The 15,798-nt window shown below is 38.3% G+C and overlaps 1 protein-coding gene across 4 annotated transcripts in view; it reads left to right on the forward strand.

The window, feature by feature from the left end:
* The window catches only part of LOC126334529 (uncharacterized), a 113,087-nt gene that overhangs the window by 30,276 nt on the left and 67,013 nt on the right, over positions 1-15,798 (forward strand). For 2 of the 4 annotated variants that reach the window (XM_049996885.1, XM_049996883.1), the window contains exon 2: positions 15,479-15,654. In XM_049996885.1, coding sequence (XP_049852842.1) covers positions 15,479-15,654 — 176 coding nt within the window. Of the gene's footprint in view, positions 1-15,465; positions 15,655-15,798 lie in introns of all 4 variants that reach the window. The other 2 variants (XM_049996884.1, XM_049996886.1) reach the window with 1 other exon arrangement.

Raw genomic sequence — 15,798 nt, forward strand, 5'->3', positions numbered from 1 at the left:
TTGTACCCATTAGCAGCAGCCCATCAGCAGATTCAGTTTCACCAGAAATGTCTAGTTTACAGATGCCGTGATGAATTTTGAAATTATGAAGCCACACCTTTGAGAATGAAAGAAAATCATCTGTGAACAGATCTAACTCCCTGTGAAAAAATTTAGCCTTTTTAATTAACACAGACCCTATTATTGGCTTCCCCCGTGTTCTTTGCACTGAACCATTTACACAAAACTTCATCTAGAGTTTCCAACTTAGGTTTTTCTTTAGTGTTTGCCGATTGTGACACACATTTTTTAAGCTGTTGTTTTTGTTTTTTAATATCATGTATGGTTGAAGATGTGATATTAAATTAATTCACAATATTGTTTTGATTCTCACCTTTTTCTGGTGTTCGTATGTAGTCCAGTTTTTAGTAGATTGTCAATGTCACGTATCTGTGTTGTTTTATGTGCACTTTTAGTCTGCTTGGAAAACATATTCACTGTGTGTACAAACTGTTTGCATAGTGACTTTGTTAAACAAGTACTAAATAAAACTGCACAACACGAATTCAAATATAAATACTGTACATTATTGTCTGGTGAATGAAGAATTGTTGATACTAGCACATACTAACAATCCAGATGGCTTATATTGGTGAGAAAAATTATTCAATGAGGCCGGCAATTATTACTGACCAGGCACCATACCAAATGGTTCTGATGTTTTTTGAACGCGTCCAACTGTACTGACAACAGCACTGAGTTAAAAATACGTGAAAATTTCTGATGTGCGCCAGACTATCAGGTCTGTTGTGTTAGTGAGGGATGGATCATTGTGGTCTTATTGTATTAAGGCTGGGTATATCCTGTTGGACCATATAGGATAATTTAGGGAAACCATGCTGCCCTGCAAGCTTTACGACTTTTCCTGGCTGTTTAAGTGCCAGATCCTGTTTGGGCAGTTTTTGCCATTCCATGGCAGTCCATTTATTAACACAATGTTGTGTAAAATTTCATTCAATTTCTTTCGTAATGGATTGTCAACATCACATATTTGCGTTTTGCCGTTTTAGGTGCACTTTTACCTTGCTTGGAGAACATATTCACTGTGTGTATGAACTGTTTTCTCAGTGACTGTTGAACAAATACTAAATAAAATTGCACAACACAGCTGCAAATATAAGTACTGTGCATTATTCTCTAGTGAACAAAGAATTGTTGACACTACCACAAAACTAACAATGCAGCTGGCTTATCTTGATGAGAAAAATCGTTCATTGAGGTGCCATACTAAATGGTTCCAGTGTTTTTCGAAGGTGGCCAACTGTACTGCCAACAGCACCAAGTTAAAAGTACTTGATAATTTCCAACATGTGCCGGATGATCGGGTCTTTGGATTAGTGAAGGACAGATCATCGTGGTCTTGCTGTGTTAAGGCTGAGTATCTCCTGGTGGACTGTATAGGATGATATAGGGCTACCAAGCTGTCCTGCAGGCTTCACAAGTTTCCTTGGCTTGCCAGTTTTTGCTGTTTATGTGCCAGATACTGTTTGGGTGGCTTGGGCCATGCATTTATTTACATGATTTTGTGTAAAGTTTTGTGTAATTTCTTTGATAATTAATCTACTGTCAATCTTTTTAACTCTTTTATCCATGTGCTTACCATGAGATGTGTACAGTTCCCTGCCTAGATTGGTGACATGTACCAGGGACAAATTGTAAAATTTATTACAAATTGTTTTAAACCTATTTGCACTTCCAAGATCACAAGTGATTGTTCTATTAGATCACATCTCTGTGGAATGTTAACAACAATTACTTTAGTTACAATCAATTTACTGAGTGTCACAGTCAGGTGTCTGATGCCACTATTTGATTGATTTTTAGCTACACCATTTGAAATGCATAAGGAAGCGAAAACCAACCGTGATGCTGAATTTATTAGGTACAAAATCAAATACAAAAAAATATTTGATAGGGTAGTTAAACAAGCAAAACGATTGGCAAACAGTAAATATATAGCTAATGCCTCAAATAAATCAAAGGCAGTATGGCAGGTTGTCAAGAAAGAAACAGGTACTGAAGAAACAAAACATTTTAATTACAAATTAGAAATTGGTGGGAATACTGTTACTAACACTTGGCACATCTGTGAAGAATTTAATAAGTACTTTATAACCACAAACAAAATTCATAATTTCTTACTTCCACAAGTAAGATCTGATGCAGTACTGCAGGAATCAAGAGAGTTTAAATTTACTGCAGTATCATGTCATGAAGTAGCTAACATCATACAATCCCTAAAAAAATCTTAAATCTGTGGGCTGGGATGAAATTCCAACAAATATCATAAAGGCAGGAAGTGACAGCATTGCACCTCAGCTCTGTAAAATAATAAACCAATCATTTGATGAGGGCTGCTTTCCAGACAGACTGAAATATGCTGAAGTCTGTCCAGTCAACAAAAAGGGAAAACAAGATGATTTAGTAAATTTCCGCCCAGTGTCTATACTCCCAGTTTTCTCTAAAATAGTTGAACGAATAGTATGTAATGAATTAGAAAAGTACAATAAGGAAGGTAATATTATTCTCAATAACCAATATGGGTTTAGGAAGGGACGAAACACTTTACAAGCTGTAAATGAACTAATCTCCAAAGTAAGTAAATGCCTCGACAACAAACAAAGTATATCTGGTATTTTTTGTGACCTCTCAAAGGCATTTGACACAGTAAACCATAAGCTACTGCTCCAAAAATTGGGTACCTATGGCTTCCATGGAAAATCAATAATATGGTTTTCATCTTATCTCATAAACAGATACCAAAGGGTGGTGATACATCAAAAGGGAGAGAAAATTTGCTCTAGCTGGAAAGAAATTCAACCAGGCGTGCCTCAGAACTCAATATTAGGACCACTTCTGTTCTTATATTACATAAATGACATGCCTAGCAAAATAAATACTTTACGCAGATGACTCAACTGCTGTAGTCTGCTGCAAAAACACCGGCGAATTAGTAAGGACCATGAAACAAACTCTGCAAGAACTTGAACAATGGATAAAAGATAATGCTATGAAATTAAATCTTGAAAAAACCCAAATCATACACTTCAGGACCAAACAAACTACTGAATGTATATCACAAATAGAATATTCAGGTAAAGAACTGACCACAGTTGATTCTGTAAAATTTCTTGAGATAACTTTAAATAAAAACGTGCAATGGACCGACCATGTGGACAGTTTACTGAAGAGATTAAATAGTTTAGTTTATGCAATGAGGGTACTACACAAAGTAACAGATTTAACAGTGAAGAAAACTGTATACCACGCGTATTTCGTAACACTTATAAGATATGGAATAATATTTTGAGGTGTTGAAAAGACAAACCTCCTTCGAATCTTCAAACTAAAATAATAATAATAATAATCAGAGCAATGACAGGAACCAATAGTACACATTCATGCAAACCACTATTCAAAAGCCTGAACTTCATGACAATCCCTTCCATCTTCATATATGAAATACTTCTCTTTGAACAGAAAAACTCACATCTGTTTGAAGGAAATACATTCACACACGACTATGAAACTAGACATAAATTGAAATACATGCTACCTTGTCACCGACTCACAGTATATGAAAATACTCCATATTACATGGCTCTGAAGATCAGAAATAAGATAAGGTGAATATTTGGAGAATCCACATTGGGGACCATTGGCACATACCTAAAAAGCAAATGTTATTATAGTCTAGAAGAATTTCTAAATGAATAAAAAGCAATATTATAGTTCAGAAGAATTTATAAATAGGAATAGGGAGTAAAGATCCAAGTGCAAATGGTATACTTTCGAAACCACATAGATACAAAGTATACACATTCACTTTATATTCATGTTTATATATAGAATTATATGGCGGTTTGTATCCTGTTCAGTACATCCATACTTCATATAGGTGTGTGAAGGCTATAGTAATGATTCGATGAGTTACGAAAAGATTTAAAATATAATGTTGTATTTTTATTATAATAAGCAATGTATGTATGGCGTATTTCCTGTAGTATATAAAATACTGTAACAACTTAGGTTAAAGACTGATGAGTCACCAACGTTCTCAATCGAATATTGTTGTTGTTGCGGTCTTCAGTCCTGAGACTGGTTTGATGCAGCTCTCCATGCTACTCTATCCTGTGCAAGCTTCTTCATCTCCCAGTACCTACTGCAACCTACATCCTTCTGAATCTGCTTAGTGTATTCATCTCTTGGTCTCCCTCTATGATTTTTACCCTCTACGCTGCCCTCCAATACCAAATTGGTGATCCCTTGATGCCTCAGAACATGTCCTACCAACTGATCCCATCTTCTGGTCAAGTTGTGCCACAAACTTCTCTTCTCCCAAATCCTATTCAATACTTCCTCATTAGTTATGTGATCTACCCATCTAATCTTCAGCATTCTTCCGTAGCACCACATTTCGAAAGCTTCTATTCTCTTCTTGTCTAAACTATTTATCGTCCATGTTTCACTTCCATACATGGCTACACCCCATACAAATACTTTCAGATATGACTTCCTGACACTTAAATCTATACTCTCTGTTGACAAATTTCTCTTCTTCAGAAACGCTTTCCTTGCCATTGCCAGTCTACATTTTATATCCTCTCTACTTCGACCATCATCAGTTATTTTGCTCCCCAAATAGCAAAACTCCTTTACTACTTTAAGTGTCTCATTTCCTAATCTAATACCCTCAGCACCACCCGACTTAATTTGACTACATTCCATTATCCTCGTTTTGCTTTTGTTGATGTTTATCTTATATCCTCCTTTCAAGACACTGTCCATTCCATTCAACCGCTCTTCCAAGTCCTTTGCTGTCTCTGACAGAATTACAATGTCATCGGCAAACCTCAGAGTTTTTATTTCTTCTCCGTGGATTTTAATACCTACTGCGAATTTTTCTTTTGTTTCCTTTACTACTTGCTCCATATACAGATAGAATAACATCGGAGAGAGGCTACAACCCTGTCTCACTCCCTTCCCGACCACTGCTTCCCTTTCATGTCCCTCGACTCTTATAACTGCCATCTGGTTTCTGTACAAATTGTAAATAGCCTTTTGCTCCCTGTATTTTACCCCTGCCACCTTTAGAATTTGAAAGAGAGTATTCCAGTCAACATTGTCAAAAGCTTTCTCTAAGTCTACAAATGCTAGAAACGTAGGTTTACCTTTCCTAAATCTTTCTTCTAAGATAAGTCGTAGGGTCAGTATTGCCTCACGTGTTCCAGTGTTTCTACGGAATCCAAATTGATCTTCCCCGAGGTCGGCTTTTACTAGTTTTTCCAATTGTCTGTAAAGAACTTGTGTTAGTATTTTGCAGCTATGGCTTATTAAACTGATTGTTCGGTAATTTTCACATCTGTCAACACCTGCTTTCTTTGGGATTGGAATTATTATATTATTCTTGAAGTCTGAGGGTATTTCGCCTGTTTCATACATCTTGCTCACCAGATGGTAGAGTTTTGTCAGGAATGGCTCTCCCAAGGCTGTTAGTAGTTCTAATGGAATGTTGTCTACTCCCGGAGCCTTGTTCTGACTTAGGTCTTTCAGTGCTCTGTCAAACTATTCTCGCAGTATCATATCTCCCATTTCATCTTTATCTACATCCTCTTCCATTTCCATTACATTGTCCTCAAGAACATCGCCCCTGTATAGACCATCTTTATACTCCTTCCATCTTTCTGCTTTCCCTTCTTTGCTTAGAACTGGGTTTCCATCTGAGCCCTTGATATTCATGAAAGTGGTTCTCTTTTCTCCAAAGGCCTTTTAATTTTCCTGTAGGCAGTATCTATCTTACTACTAGTGAGATAACTCTTTACATCCTTACTTTTGTCCTCTAGCCATTCCCCCTTAGCCATTTTGCACTTCCTGTCGATATCATTTTTGAGGCATTTGTATTCCTTTTTGCCTGCTTCGTTTACTGCATTTTTACATTTTCTCCTTTCATCAATTAAATTCAAAATTTCTTCTGTTACCCAATGGTTTCTACTAGCCCTCGCCTTTCTACCTATTTGATCCTCTGCTGCCTTCACTATTTCATCCCTCAAAGCTACCCATTCTTCTTCTACTGTATTTCTTTCCCCCATTCCTGTCAATTGTGCCCTTATGCTCTCCCTGAAACTCTGTACAACCTCTGGTTCTTTCAGTTTATCCAGGTCCCATCTCCTTAATTTCCCACATTTTTGCAGTTTCTTCAGTTTTAATCTACAGGTCATAACCAATAGATTGTGGTCAGAGTCCACATCTGCCCCTGGAAATGTCTTACAATTTAAAACCTGGTTCCTAAATCTCTGTTTTACCATTATATAATCTATCTGATACCTTTTAGTATCTCCAGGGTTCTTCCATGTATACAACCTTCTTTCATGATTCTTAAACCAAGTGTTAGCTATGATTAAGTTGTGCTCTGTGCAAAATTCTACCAGGTGGCATCCTCTTTCATTTCTTAGCCCCAATCCATATTCACCTACTATGTTTCCTTCTCTCCCTTTTCCTACTCTCGAATTCCAGTCACCCATGACTATTAAATGTTCGTCTCCTTTCACTATCTGAATAATTTCTTTTATTTCATTATACATTTCTTCAATTTCTTCGTCATCTGCAGAGCTAGTTGGCATATAAACTTGTACTACTGTAGTAGGTGTGGGCTTCGTATCTATCTTGGCCACAATAATGCGTTCACTATGCTGTCTGTAGTAGCTTACCCGCATTCCTATTTTCCTATTCATTATTAAACCTACTCCTGCATTACCTCTATTTGCTTTTGTGTTTATAACCCTGTAGTCACCTGACCAGAAGTCTTATTCCTCCTGCCACCGAACTTCACCGAACTTCACAATCGAATGATTGTATAAAAACATGTTATGTGACAATAAAGTATCTTATCTTATCTTACCATCTGGTCACTTGCTAAGGTAGCACATGATGTTAGGAATTGTGTCTTACATACTTATCACTGTATTTTTTTTATAGTTTGAACAGTTGTTTTTAGTTTGCACAGAGTTAAACACTGCAACTTCCTCTGTTTCGTCAAGAATCTGATGCCTGTTTTGAGTAATAATGGGTGGAAAGCTTTCCTTTGCTTTTTGATTTAGACCTTCAGTCATGTTGCAGGCACTGTTGATCAGTTTTGTTCACCTTTTATTTAGTAAAGTAACCTCAGCCCTTAGACACCAATTTTCACATATTAAATCTTCAACTAATGTTGATAATTTGCACTTATAGCCACAATTTTCTGCATTTTTTTGTTTTACATGAGGCTGTAGTTTATATTCCCTGTTGCTTAAAGAGATACCTGTAATATGTATGTATGTGAACCCCACATATAATTGTAATTACTTTGTTTTACGCACTAAATACTTTTTGCCTAAGTGAGGAGTTATCTTCAAGACATCACTGGATGAAAATATGCAAAATATGTAAACCTGCTGACTTCTATATCCCCAAAACTGACAACTATTCTTATGGCAAAAGTAGCCAAATCTAAATGTTTTAACACATCTAGTACATGATTCTTCCAGTTTAAGTTTTCATCAGTATAGACACCTAAGAACTTAAAACTTTCTGCTGAGTTTTTTTTATATATTGTTGGTATACTAGGTTACTAGCAGGAGGAATATTTTTGACAGTACAAACTGTATGAGCTGTGTTTTTTTGGAGTCTAAAGCTAAACCATTCAGTAACTTCCACAAAAAAGTAATTTACTATTTTCTCTGTTAATTTTTTCTTTGCTTGGCTTCATAACAATGCTTGTATCATCTGCAGACAGGACTAATTCTGCCTCCTGATTCAAATGAAGTCACAGATAATTCACAGAAAGCAAGAACAGTAGTATGCCAATGATTGAACACTGTGGGACTTCCATTGTAATTTCTCCCCGGGAAGATTTTATGGCGTCCCCCTTTGTATTATTCATATGTCCTGCATTCTGCTTCTTAAATAAGAACTAAACCAGACATGTGCTGAAATATGTATTCCACAAAACAAAATTCTTTATGACTGAGACAGTAAGAATTTAGAATATTTTGTTCTATTTACTAGTATTCACTTTCTGCCATGCACTATTTCTAAAGGTGTAGTATAGTCTGGCTTTGTGCAGCACTAGATTAGATTAGATTTATTTATTAAATTGCATATATTGTATTATTCCTAAATTCGATGACAGTCCATTTGTAGATAACTAGTTATTAATTCTCAATAAATTTTTATTTACATTTTCAAGTGTTGCTGGCATGATGCTAGCAACAATCAGAGCAAAATGCCTCGGACCTTTGGAGGTGACGGAGTCCCACCTCTAACTGACAAACCAGGTACTCCTAAGATACGACTTGGCAGACAAATGGTAATGAGATGGGGAGCTATTAATATCAATGGGGGCTACTCTGGGAAGAAGGTAGAGCTGGCAGAGGCTGCAAGTAAGATGGGGCTGGACGTTTTAGCTGTTAGTGACATTCGGGTAAGGGGTGAGAAAGAAGAGGAAGTGGGAGAATACAAGGTCTACCTGTATGGAGTCAAAGCAGGAATAGCACAATGGGGTGTAGGGCTTTACATCAGGAAAGAAATGGAACCCAGCGTAGTTGCAGTAAGGTATGTAAACGAACGACTGATGTGGATAGATTTGACAGTGTCTAGCAAGAAAATTAGGATTGTGTCAGTATATTCACATTGTGAAGGGACAGATAAAGATAAGATGGATAGTTTTTATGAGGCACTCAGTGATGTAGTTGTTAGAGTAAAGGACAAGGACAGTGTTCTGCTCATGGGTGATTTTAATGCCAGGATTGGAAATCGAACAGAAGGGTATGAAAAGGTTATGGGTAAATTTGGAGAGGATATGGAGGCCAACAGGAATGGGAAACAACTCTTCGATTTCTGTGCCAGTATGGGCTTAGTAATCACAAACTCCTTTTTAAACATAAGAACATTCACCGGTATACTTGGGAAGGCAGGGGAACCAGATCTGTCATTGACTACATAATAACAGATCAGGAATTCAGGAAGGCTGTGAGGGACACACGTGTATTCAGGGGATTCTTTGATGACACTGATCATTATTTAATCTGCAGTGAAATTGGGATTGTGAGGCCGAAAGTGCAGGAGGTCAGGTCTATATGTAGGAGGATAAGAGTGGAGAAACTTCAGGATAAGGAAATCAGGCACAAGTACATAACAGCGATCTCAGAAAGGTACCAGTTAGTTGAATGTAGTCAATTACAGTCATTGGAAAAGGAATGGACAAGGTACAGGGATATAGTACTAGAAGTGGCTAAATAATGTCTTGGAACAGTAGTGTGTAAAAGTAGGATGAAGCAAACAGCTTGGTGGAATGACACAGTCAAGGCAGCCTGTAAAAGGAAAAAGAAGGCGTATCAAAAATGGCTACATACTAGAACTTAGGTAGACAGAGAAAGTTATGTTGAAGAAAGAAACAAAGCCAAACAGATAATTGCAGCATCCAAGAGGAAATCTTGGGAAGACTTTGGAAACAGGTTGGAGACTATGAGTCAAGCTGCTGGAAAACCATTCTGGAGTGTAATTAGCAGTCTTCGAAAGGGAGGTAAGAAGGAAATGACAAGTATTTTGGACAGGTCAGGAAAACTGCTGGTGAATCCTGTGGATGCCTTGGGCAGATGGAGGGAATATTTTGAAGAGTTGCTCAATGTAGGTGAAAATACGATCAGCAATGTTTCAGATTTCGAGGTAGAATGGGATAGGAATGATGATGGAAATAGGATCACATTTGAGGAAGTGGAGAAAATGGTCAATAGATTCCACTGCAATAAAGCAGCTGGGGTGGATGAAATTAAGTCGGAACTCATCAAATACAGTGGAACGTCAGGTCTTAAATGGCTACACAGAATAATTGAAATGGCCTGGGAGTCGTGACAGGTTCCATCAGACTGGACAAAAGCAGTAATCACACCAATCTTTAAACACGGAAACAGAAAAGATTGTGACAACTACAGAGGTATCTCTTTAATCAGTGTTGTTGGTAAAATCTTCTCAGGTATTGTTGAAAGGAAAGTGCGAGTATTAGTTGAGGACCAATTGGATGAAAATCAGTGTGGGTTTAGGCCTCTTAGAGGTTGTCAGGACCAGATCTTTAGCTTACAGAAAATAATGGAGAAGTGTTATGAGTGGAACAGGGAATTGTATCTATGCTTTATAGATCTAGAAAAGGTATATGACCGGGTTCCTAGGAGGAAGTTTTTGTCTGTTCTAAGAGATTATGGAATAGGAGGCAAACTTTTGCAAGCAATTAAAGGTCTTTACATTGATAGTCAGGCAGCAGTTAGAGTTGACGGTAAATTGAGTTCATGGTTCAGAGTAGTTTCAGGGGTAAGACAAGGCTGCAACCTGTCTCCACTGTTGTTCATATTATTTATGGATCATATGTTGAAAACAATAGACTGGCTGGGTGAGATCAAGATATGTGAACACAAAATAAGCAGTCTTGCATATGCGGACGACTTAGTTGTGATGGCAGATTCAATTGAAAGTTTGCAAAGTAATATTTCAGTGCTAGATCAGAAATGTAAGGACTATGGTATGAAGATTAGCATCTCCAAAAAGAAAATAATGTCAGTGGGAAAGAAATATAAACGGATTGAGTGCCAAATAGGAGGAACAAAGTTAGAACAGGTGGAAGGGTTTCAAGCACTTAGGATGCATATTCTCACAGGATGGCAACATAGTGAAAGAACTGGAAGTGAGGTGTAGCAAAGCTAATGCAGTGAGCACTCAGCTACAATCTACTCTCTTCTGCAAGAAGCAAGTCAGTACCAAGACTAAGTTATCTGTGCACTGTTCAATCTTTCGACCAACTTTGTTGTATGGGAGCCAAAGCTTGATGGATTCAGGTTACCTTATCAACAAGGTAGAGGTTACAGATATGAAAGTAGCTAGGATGATTGCAGGTACTAGTAGATGGGAACAATGGCAGGAGGGTGTCCACAGTGAGGAAATCAAAGAAAAACTGGGAATGAACTCTATAGATGTAGCAGTCAGGATGAACAGGCTTAGATGGTGGGGTCATGTTACACGCATGGGAGAAGCAAGGTTACCCAATAGACACATGGGTTCAGCAGTAGAGGGTAGGAGGAGTTGGGGCAGACCAAGGAGAAGGTACCTGGTTTCGGTTAAGAATGATTTTGAAGTAATAGGTTAACATCAGAAGAGGCACCAATGTTAGCACTGAATAGGGAATCATGGAGGAATTTCTTAAGGGGGCTATGCTCCAGACTGAATGCTGAAAGGCATGTTGTTGTTGTTGTCTTCAGTCCTGAGACTGGTTTAATGCAGCTCTCCATGCTACTCTATCCTGTGCAAGCTGCTTCATCTCCCAGTACCTACTGCAACCTACATCCTTCTGAATCTGCTTAGTGTACTCATCTCTCGGTCTCCCTCTACGATTTTTACCCTCCACGCTGCCCTCCAATGCTAAATTTGTGATCCCTTGATGCCTCAAAACATGTCCTACCAACCGATCCCTTCTTCTAATCAAGTTGTGCCACAAACTTCTCTTCTCCCCAATCCTATTCAATACCTCCTCATTAGTTACGTGCTCTATCCACCTTATCTTCAGTATTCTTCTGTAGCACCACATTTCGAAAGCTTCTATTCTCTTCTTGTCCAAACTAGTTATCGTCCATGTTTCACTTCCATACATGGCTACACTCCAAACAAATACTTTCAGAAACGACTTCCTGATACATAAATCTATATTCGATGTTAACAAATTTCTCTTCTTCAGAAACGCTTTCCTTGCCATTGCCAGTCTACATTTTATATCCTCTCTACTTCGACCATCATCAGTTATTTTACTTCCTAAATAGCAAAACTCCTTTACTACTTTAAGTGTCTCATTTCCTAATCTAATTCCCTCAGCATCACCCGATTTAATTTGACTACATTCCATTATCCTCGTTTTGCTTTTGTTAATGTTCATCTTATATCCTCCTTTCAAGACACTGTCCATTCCGTTCAACTGCACTTCCAAGTCCTTTGCCGTCTTTGACAGAATTACAATGTCATCGGCGAACCTCAAAAGTTTTTACTTCGTCTCCATGAATTTTAATACCTACTCCAAATTTTTCTTTTGTTTCCTTTACTGCTTGCTCAATATACAGATTGAATAACATCGGGGAGAGGCTACAACCCTGTCTCACTCCTTTCCCAACCACTGCTTCCCTTTCATGCCCCTCGACTCTTATGACTGCCATCTGGTTTCTGTACAAATTATAAATAGCCTTTCGCTCCCTGTATCTTACCCCTGCCACCTTTAGAATTTGAAAAAGAGTATTCCAGTCAACATTGTCAAAAGCTTTCTCTAAGTCTACAAATGCTAGAAACGTAGGTTTGCCTTTTCTTAATCTTTCTTCTAAGATAAGTCGTAAGGTCAGTATTGCCTCACGTGTCCCAACATTTCGACGGAATCCAAAATGATCCTCCCCGAGGTCCGCATCTACCAGTTTTTCCATTCGTCTGTAAAGAATTCGCGTTAGTATTTTGCAGCTGTGACTTATTAAACTGAGAGTTCGGTAATTTTCACATCTGTCAGCACCTGCTTTCTTTGGGATTGGAATTATTATATTCTTCTTGAAGTCTGAGGGTATTTCGCCTGTCTCATACATCTTGCTCACCAGCTGGTAGAGTTTTGTCAGGACTGGTTGTCCCAAGGCTGTCAGTAGTTCTAATGGAATGTTGTCTACTCCGGGGGCCTTGTTTCGACTCAGGTCTTTCAGTGCTCTGTCAAACTCTTCACGCAGTATCGTATCTCCCATTTCGTCTTCATCTACATCCTCTTCTATTTCCATAATATTGTCCTCAAGTACATCGCCCTTGTATAAACCTTCTATATACTCCTTCCACCTTTCTACCTTCCCTTCTTTGCTTAGAACTGGGCTGCCATCTGAGCTCTTGATATTCATACACGTGGTTCTCTTCTCTCCAAAGGTCTCTTTAATTTTCCTGTAGGCAGTATCTATCTTACCCCTAGTGAGATAAGCTTCTACATCCTTACATTTGTCCTCTAGCCATCCCTGTTTAGCCATTTTGCACTTCCTGTCGATCTCATTTTTGAGACGTTTGTATTCCTTTTTGCCTGCTTCATTTACTGCATTTTTATATTTTCTCCTTTCATCAATTAAATTCAATATTTCTTCTGTTACCCAAGGATTTCTAGCAGCCCTCGTCTTTGTACCTACTTTATCCTCTGCTGCCTTCACTACTACATCCCTCAGAGCTACCCATTCTTCTTCTACTGTATTTCTTTCCCCTATTCCTGTCAATTGTTCCCTTATGCTCTCCCTGAAACTCTGTACAACCTCTGGTTCTTTCAGTTTATCCAGGTCCCATCTCCTTAATTTCCCACATTTTTGCAGTTTCTTCAGTTTTAATCTACAGGTCATAACCAATAGATTGTGGTCGGAGTCCACATCTGCCCCTGGAAATGTCTTAAAACTTAAAACCTGGTTCCTAAATCTCTGTTTTACCATTATATAATCTATCTAATACCTTTTGGTATCTCCAGGGTTCTTCCACGTATACAACCTTCTTTGATGATTCTTAAACCAAGTGTTAGCTATGATTAAGTTGTGCTCTGTGCAAATTTCTACTAGGCAGCTTCCTCTTTCATTTCTTAGCCCCAATCCATATTCACCTACTATGTTTCCTTCTCTCCCTTTTCCTACACTCGAATTCCAGTCACCCATTACTATTAAATTTTCGTCTCCCTTCACTATCTGAATAATTTATTTTATTTCATCATACATTTCTTCAATTTCTTCATCATCTGCAGAGCTAGTTGGCATATAAACTTGTACTACTGTAGTAGGTGTGGGCTTTGTATCTATCTTGGCCACAATAATGCGTTCACTATGCTGTTTGTAGTAGCTTACCCGCATTCCTATTTTCCTATTCATTATTAAACCTACTCCTGCATTACCCCTATTTGATTTTGTGTTTATAACCCTGTAGTCACCTGACCAGAAGTCTTGTTCCTCCTGCCACCGAACTTCACTAATTCCCACTATATCTAACTTTAACCTATCCATTTCCCTTTTTAAATTTTCTAACCTACCTGCCCGATTAAAGGATCTGACATTCCACGCTCCGATCCGTAGAACGCCAGTTTTCTTTCTCCTGATAACGACATCCTCCTGAGTAGTCCCCGCCTGGAGATCCGAATGGGGGACTATTTTACCTCCGGAATATTTTACCCAAGAGGATGCCATCATCATTTAATCATACAGTAAAGCTGCATGTCCTCGGGAAAAATTACGGCTGTAGTTTCCCCTTGCTTTCAGCCGTTCGCAGTACCAGCACAGCAAGGCCGTTTTGGTTAATTTTGCAAGGCCAGATCAGTCAATCATCCAGACTGTTGCCCCTGCAACTACTGAAAAGGCTGCTGCCCCTCTTCAGGAACCACACGTTTGTCTGGCCTCTCAACAGATACCCCTCCGTTGTGGTTGCACCTACGGTACGGCCATCTGTATCGCTGAGGCACGCAAGCCTCCCCACCAACGGCAAGGTCCATGGTTCATGGGGGGAGGCTGAAAGGCATAATCAGTCTTAAATGATGATTATGATGATGATGATTTCAAGTGTTGAATTTACTGATCACAGTACTTTTATCATCAGCAAAAAGAGCTATTTCTCCTTCTTGGCAGCTCCCATTAAGGTTCCTGTGGTACACCTTTAGTAATTATTCCCCTTTCCGAAGATACTGTTTCATTGTGCACACTCCCTTAGTCGAGGGGCCTGAAGTGAATGTTAGTGGGGTGATTTACATCATCACACTGCAGTCTCATGCTCAGATAGGTACCTTATTTAACATCAGTTGTAGAAGAACTCTGCTTTTCAACTAGTAGAACCTTTTTCCTTCTACCCCCCCCCCCCCCCCCCCGAAGGAATATTTCAGTGTCCCTGTCTGATATTAATAAAGATTTTGCAGAATACATATAGTCATAGCTAAGCAGTGTTTCAGTCATGTTAATGATTGTCTCGCATTATAAGTTTTGGAGAATTTCGGCTTCTTTCACTTTGACCAAACAACAGTGGTTTCTATTCAAATGTTTTTAGTGGTTACACTGCCTGCACTCTACTCATGCTGTAGTTAAATGGTATGATCCTATTACATAAACCTATTGACAACATACTTTACTTATATGTATTAACTATCTCACTTTATGATTTTTAGAGTATTGTAATACATCCACACACATTAATCTATCTTAATAGGCTTAGTAATAATTCTTTAAAAACACTCACAAAAATGCGTTTAATAAAATAGTTTTTCATAGTTACTTTTGATTTTCTTACACATGTGCAATCAGACACTTAACACCTGGAGGTAACGTAAGATTTAAAATAATGAGTGAAAACATTTATTTTGTTCTATTTCCAGTCCTCATATATTGGCAGTTTATTTTTGCAGGGAACTTCAGACAAAATATTGTAAGAAGACAGGAACAACAGTAAGGAAAATGAGCCTTCCAGATTCAGCTACAGTTACTTGCAATCTTTTTAAAGGCAAGAAGGATCGGTTTGGTGGCATAATTGTTGATTCAGAAGTGGAGAGTTCTGATGATAACTTCAGCACCAAACTCCTAAGTAAGCAAAAAAGACTTAAGTCCTCAGTTGTAGTAGTATGTTTTTATAATAGGAAGACAAAAACGCCTCTTTGCCTGTAGAAGATTTTTTTATTAAAATTGTGACCAGTTTCACCCAAATTTAGGCACATCCTCAGGTCATATA

Source organism: Schistocerca gregaria, chromosome 2 (genome assembly GCF_023897955.1).
Source record: "Schistocerca gregaria isolate iqSchGreg1 chromosome 2, iqSchGreg1.2, whole genome shotgun sequence".
NCBI lineage: Eukaryota > Metazoa > Arthropoda > Insecta > Orthoptera > Acrididae > Schistocerca > Schistocerca gregaria.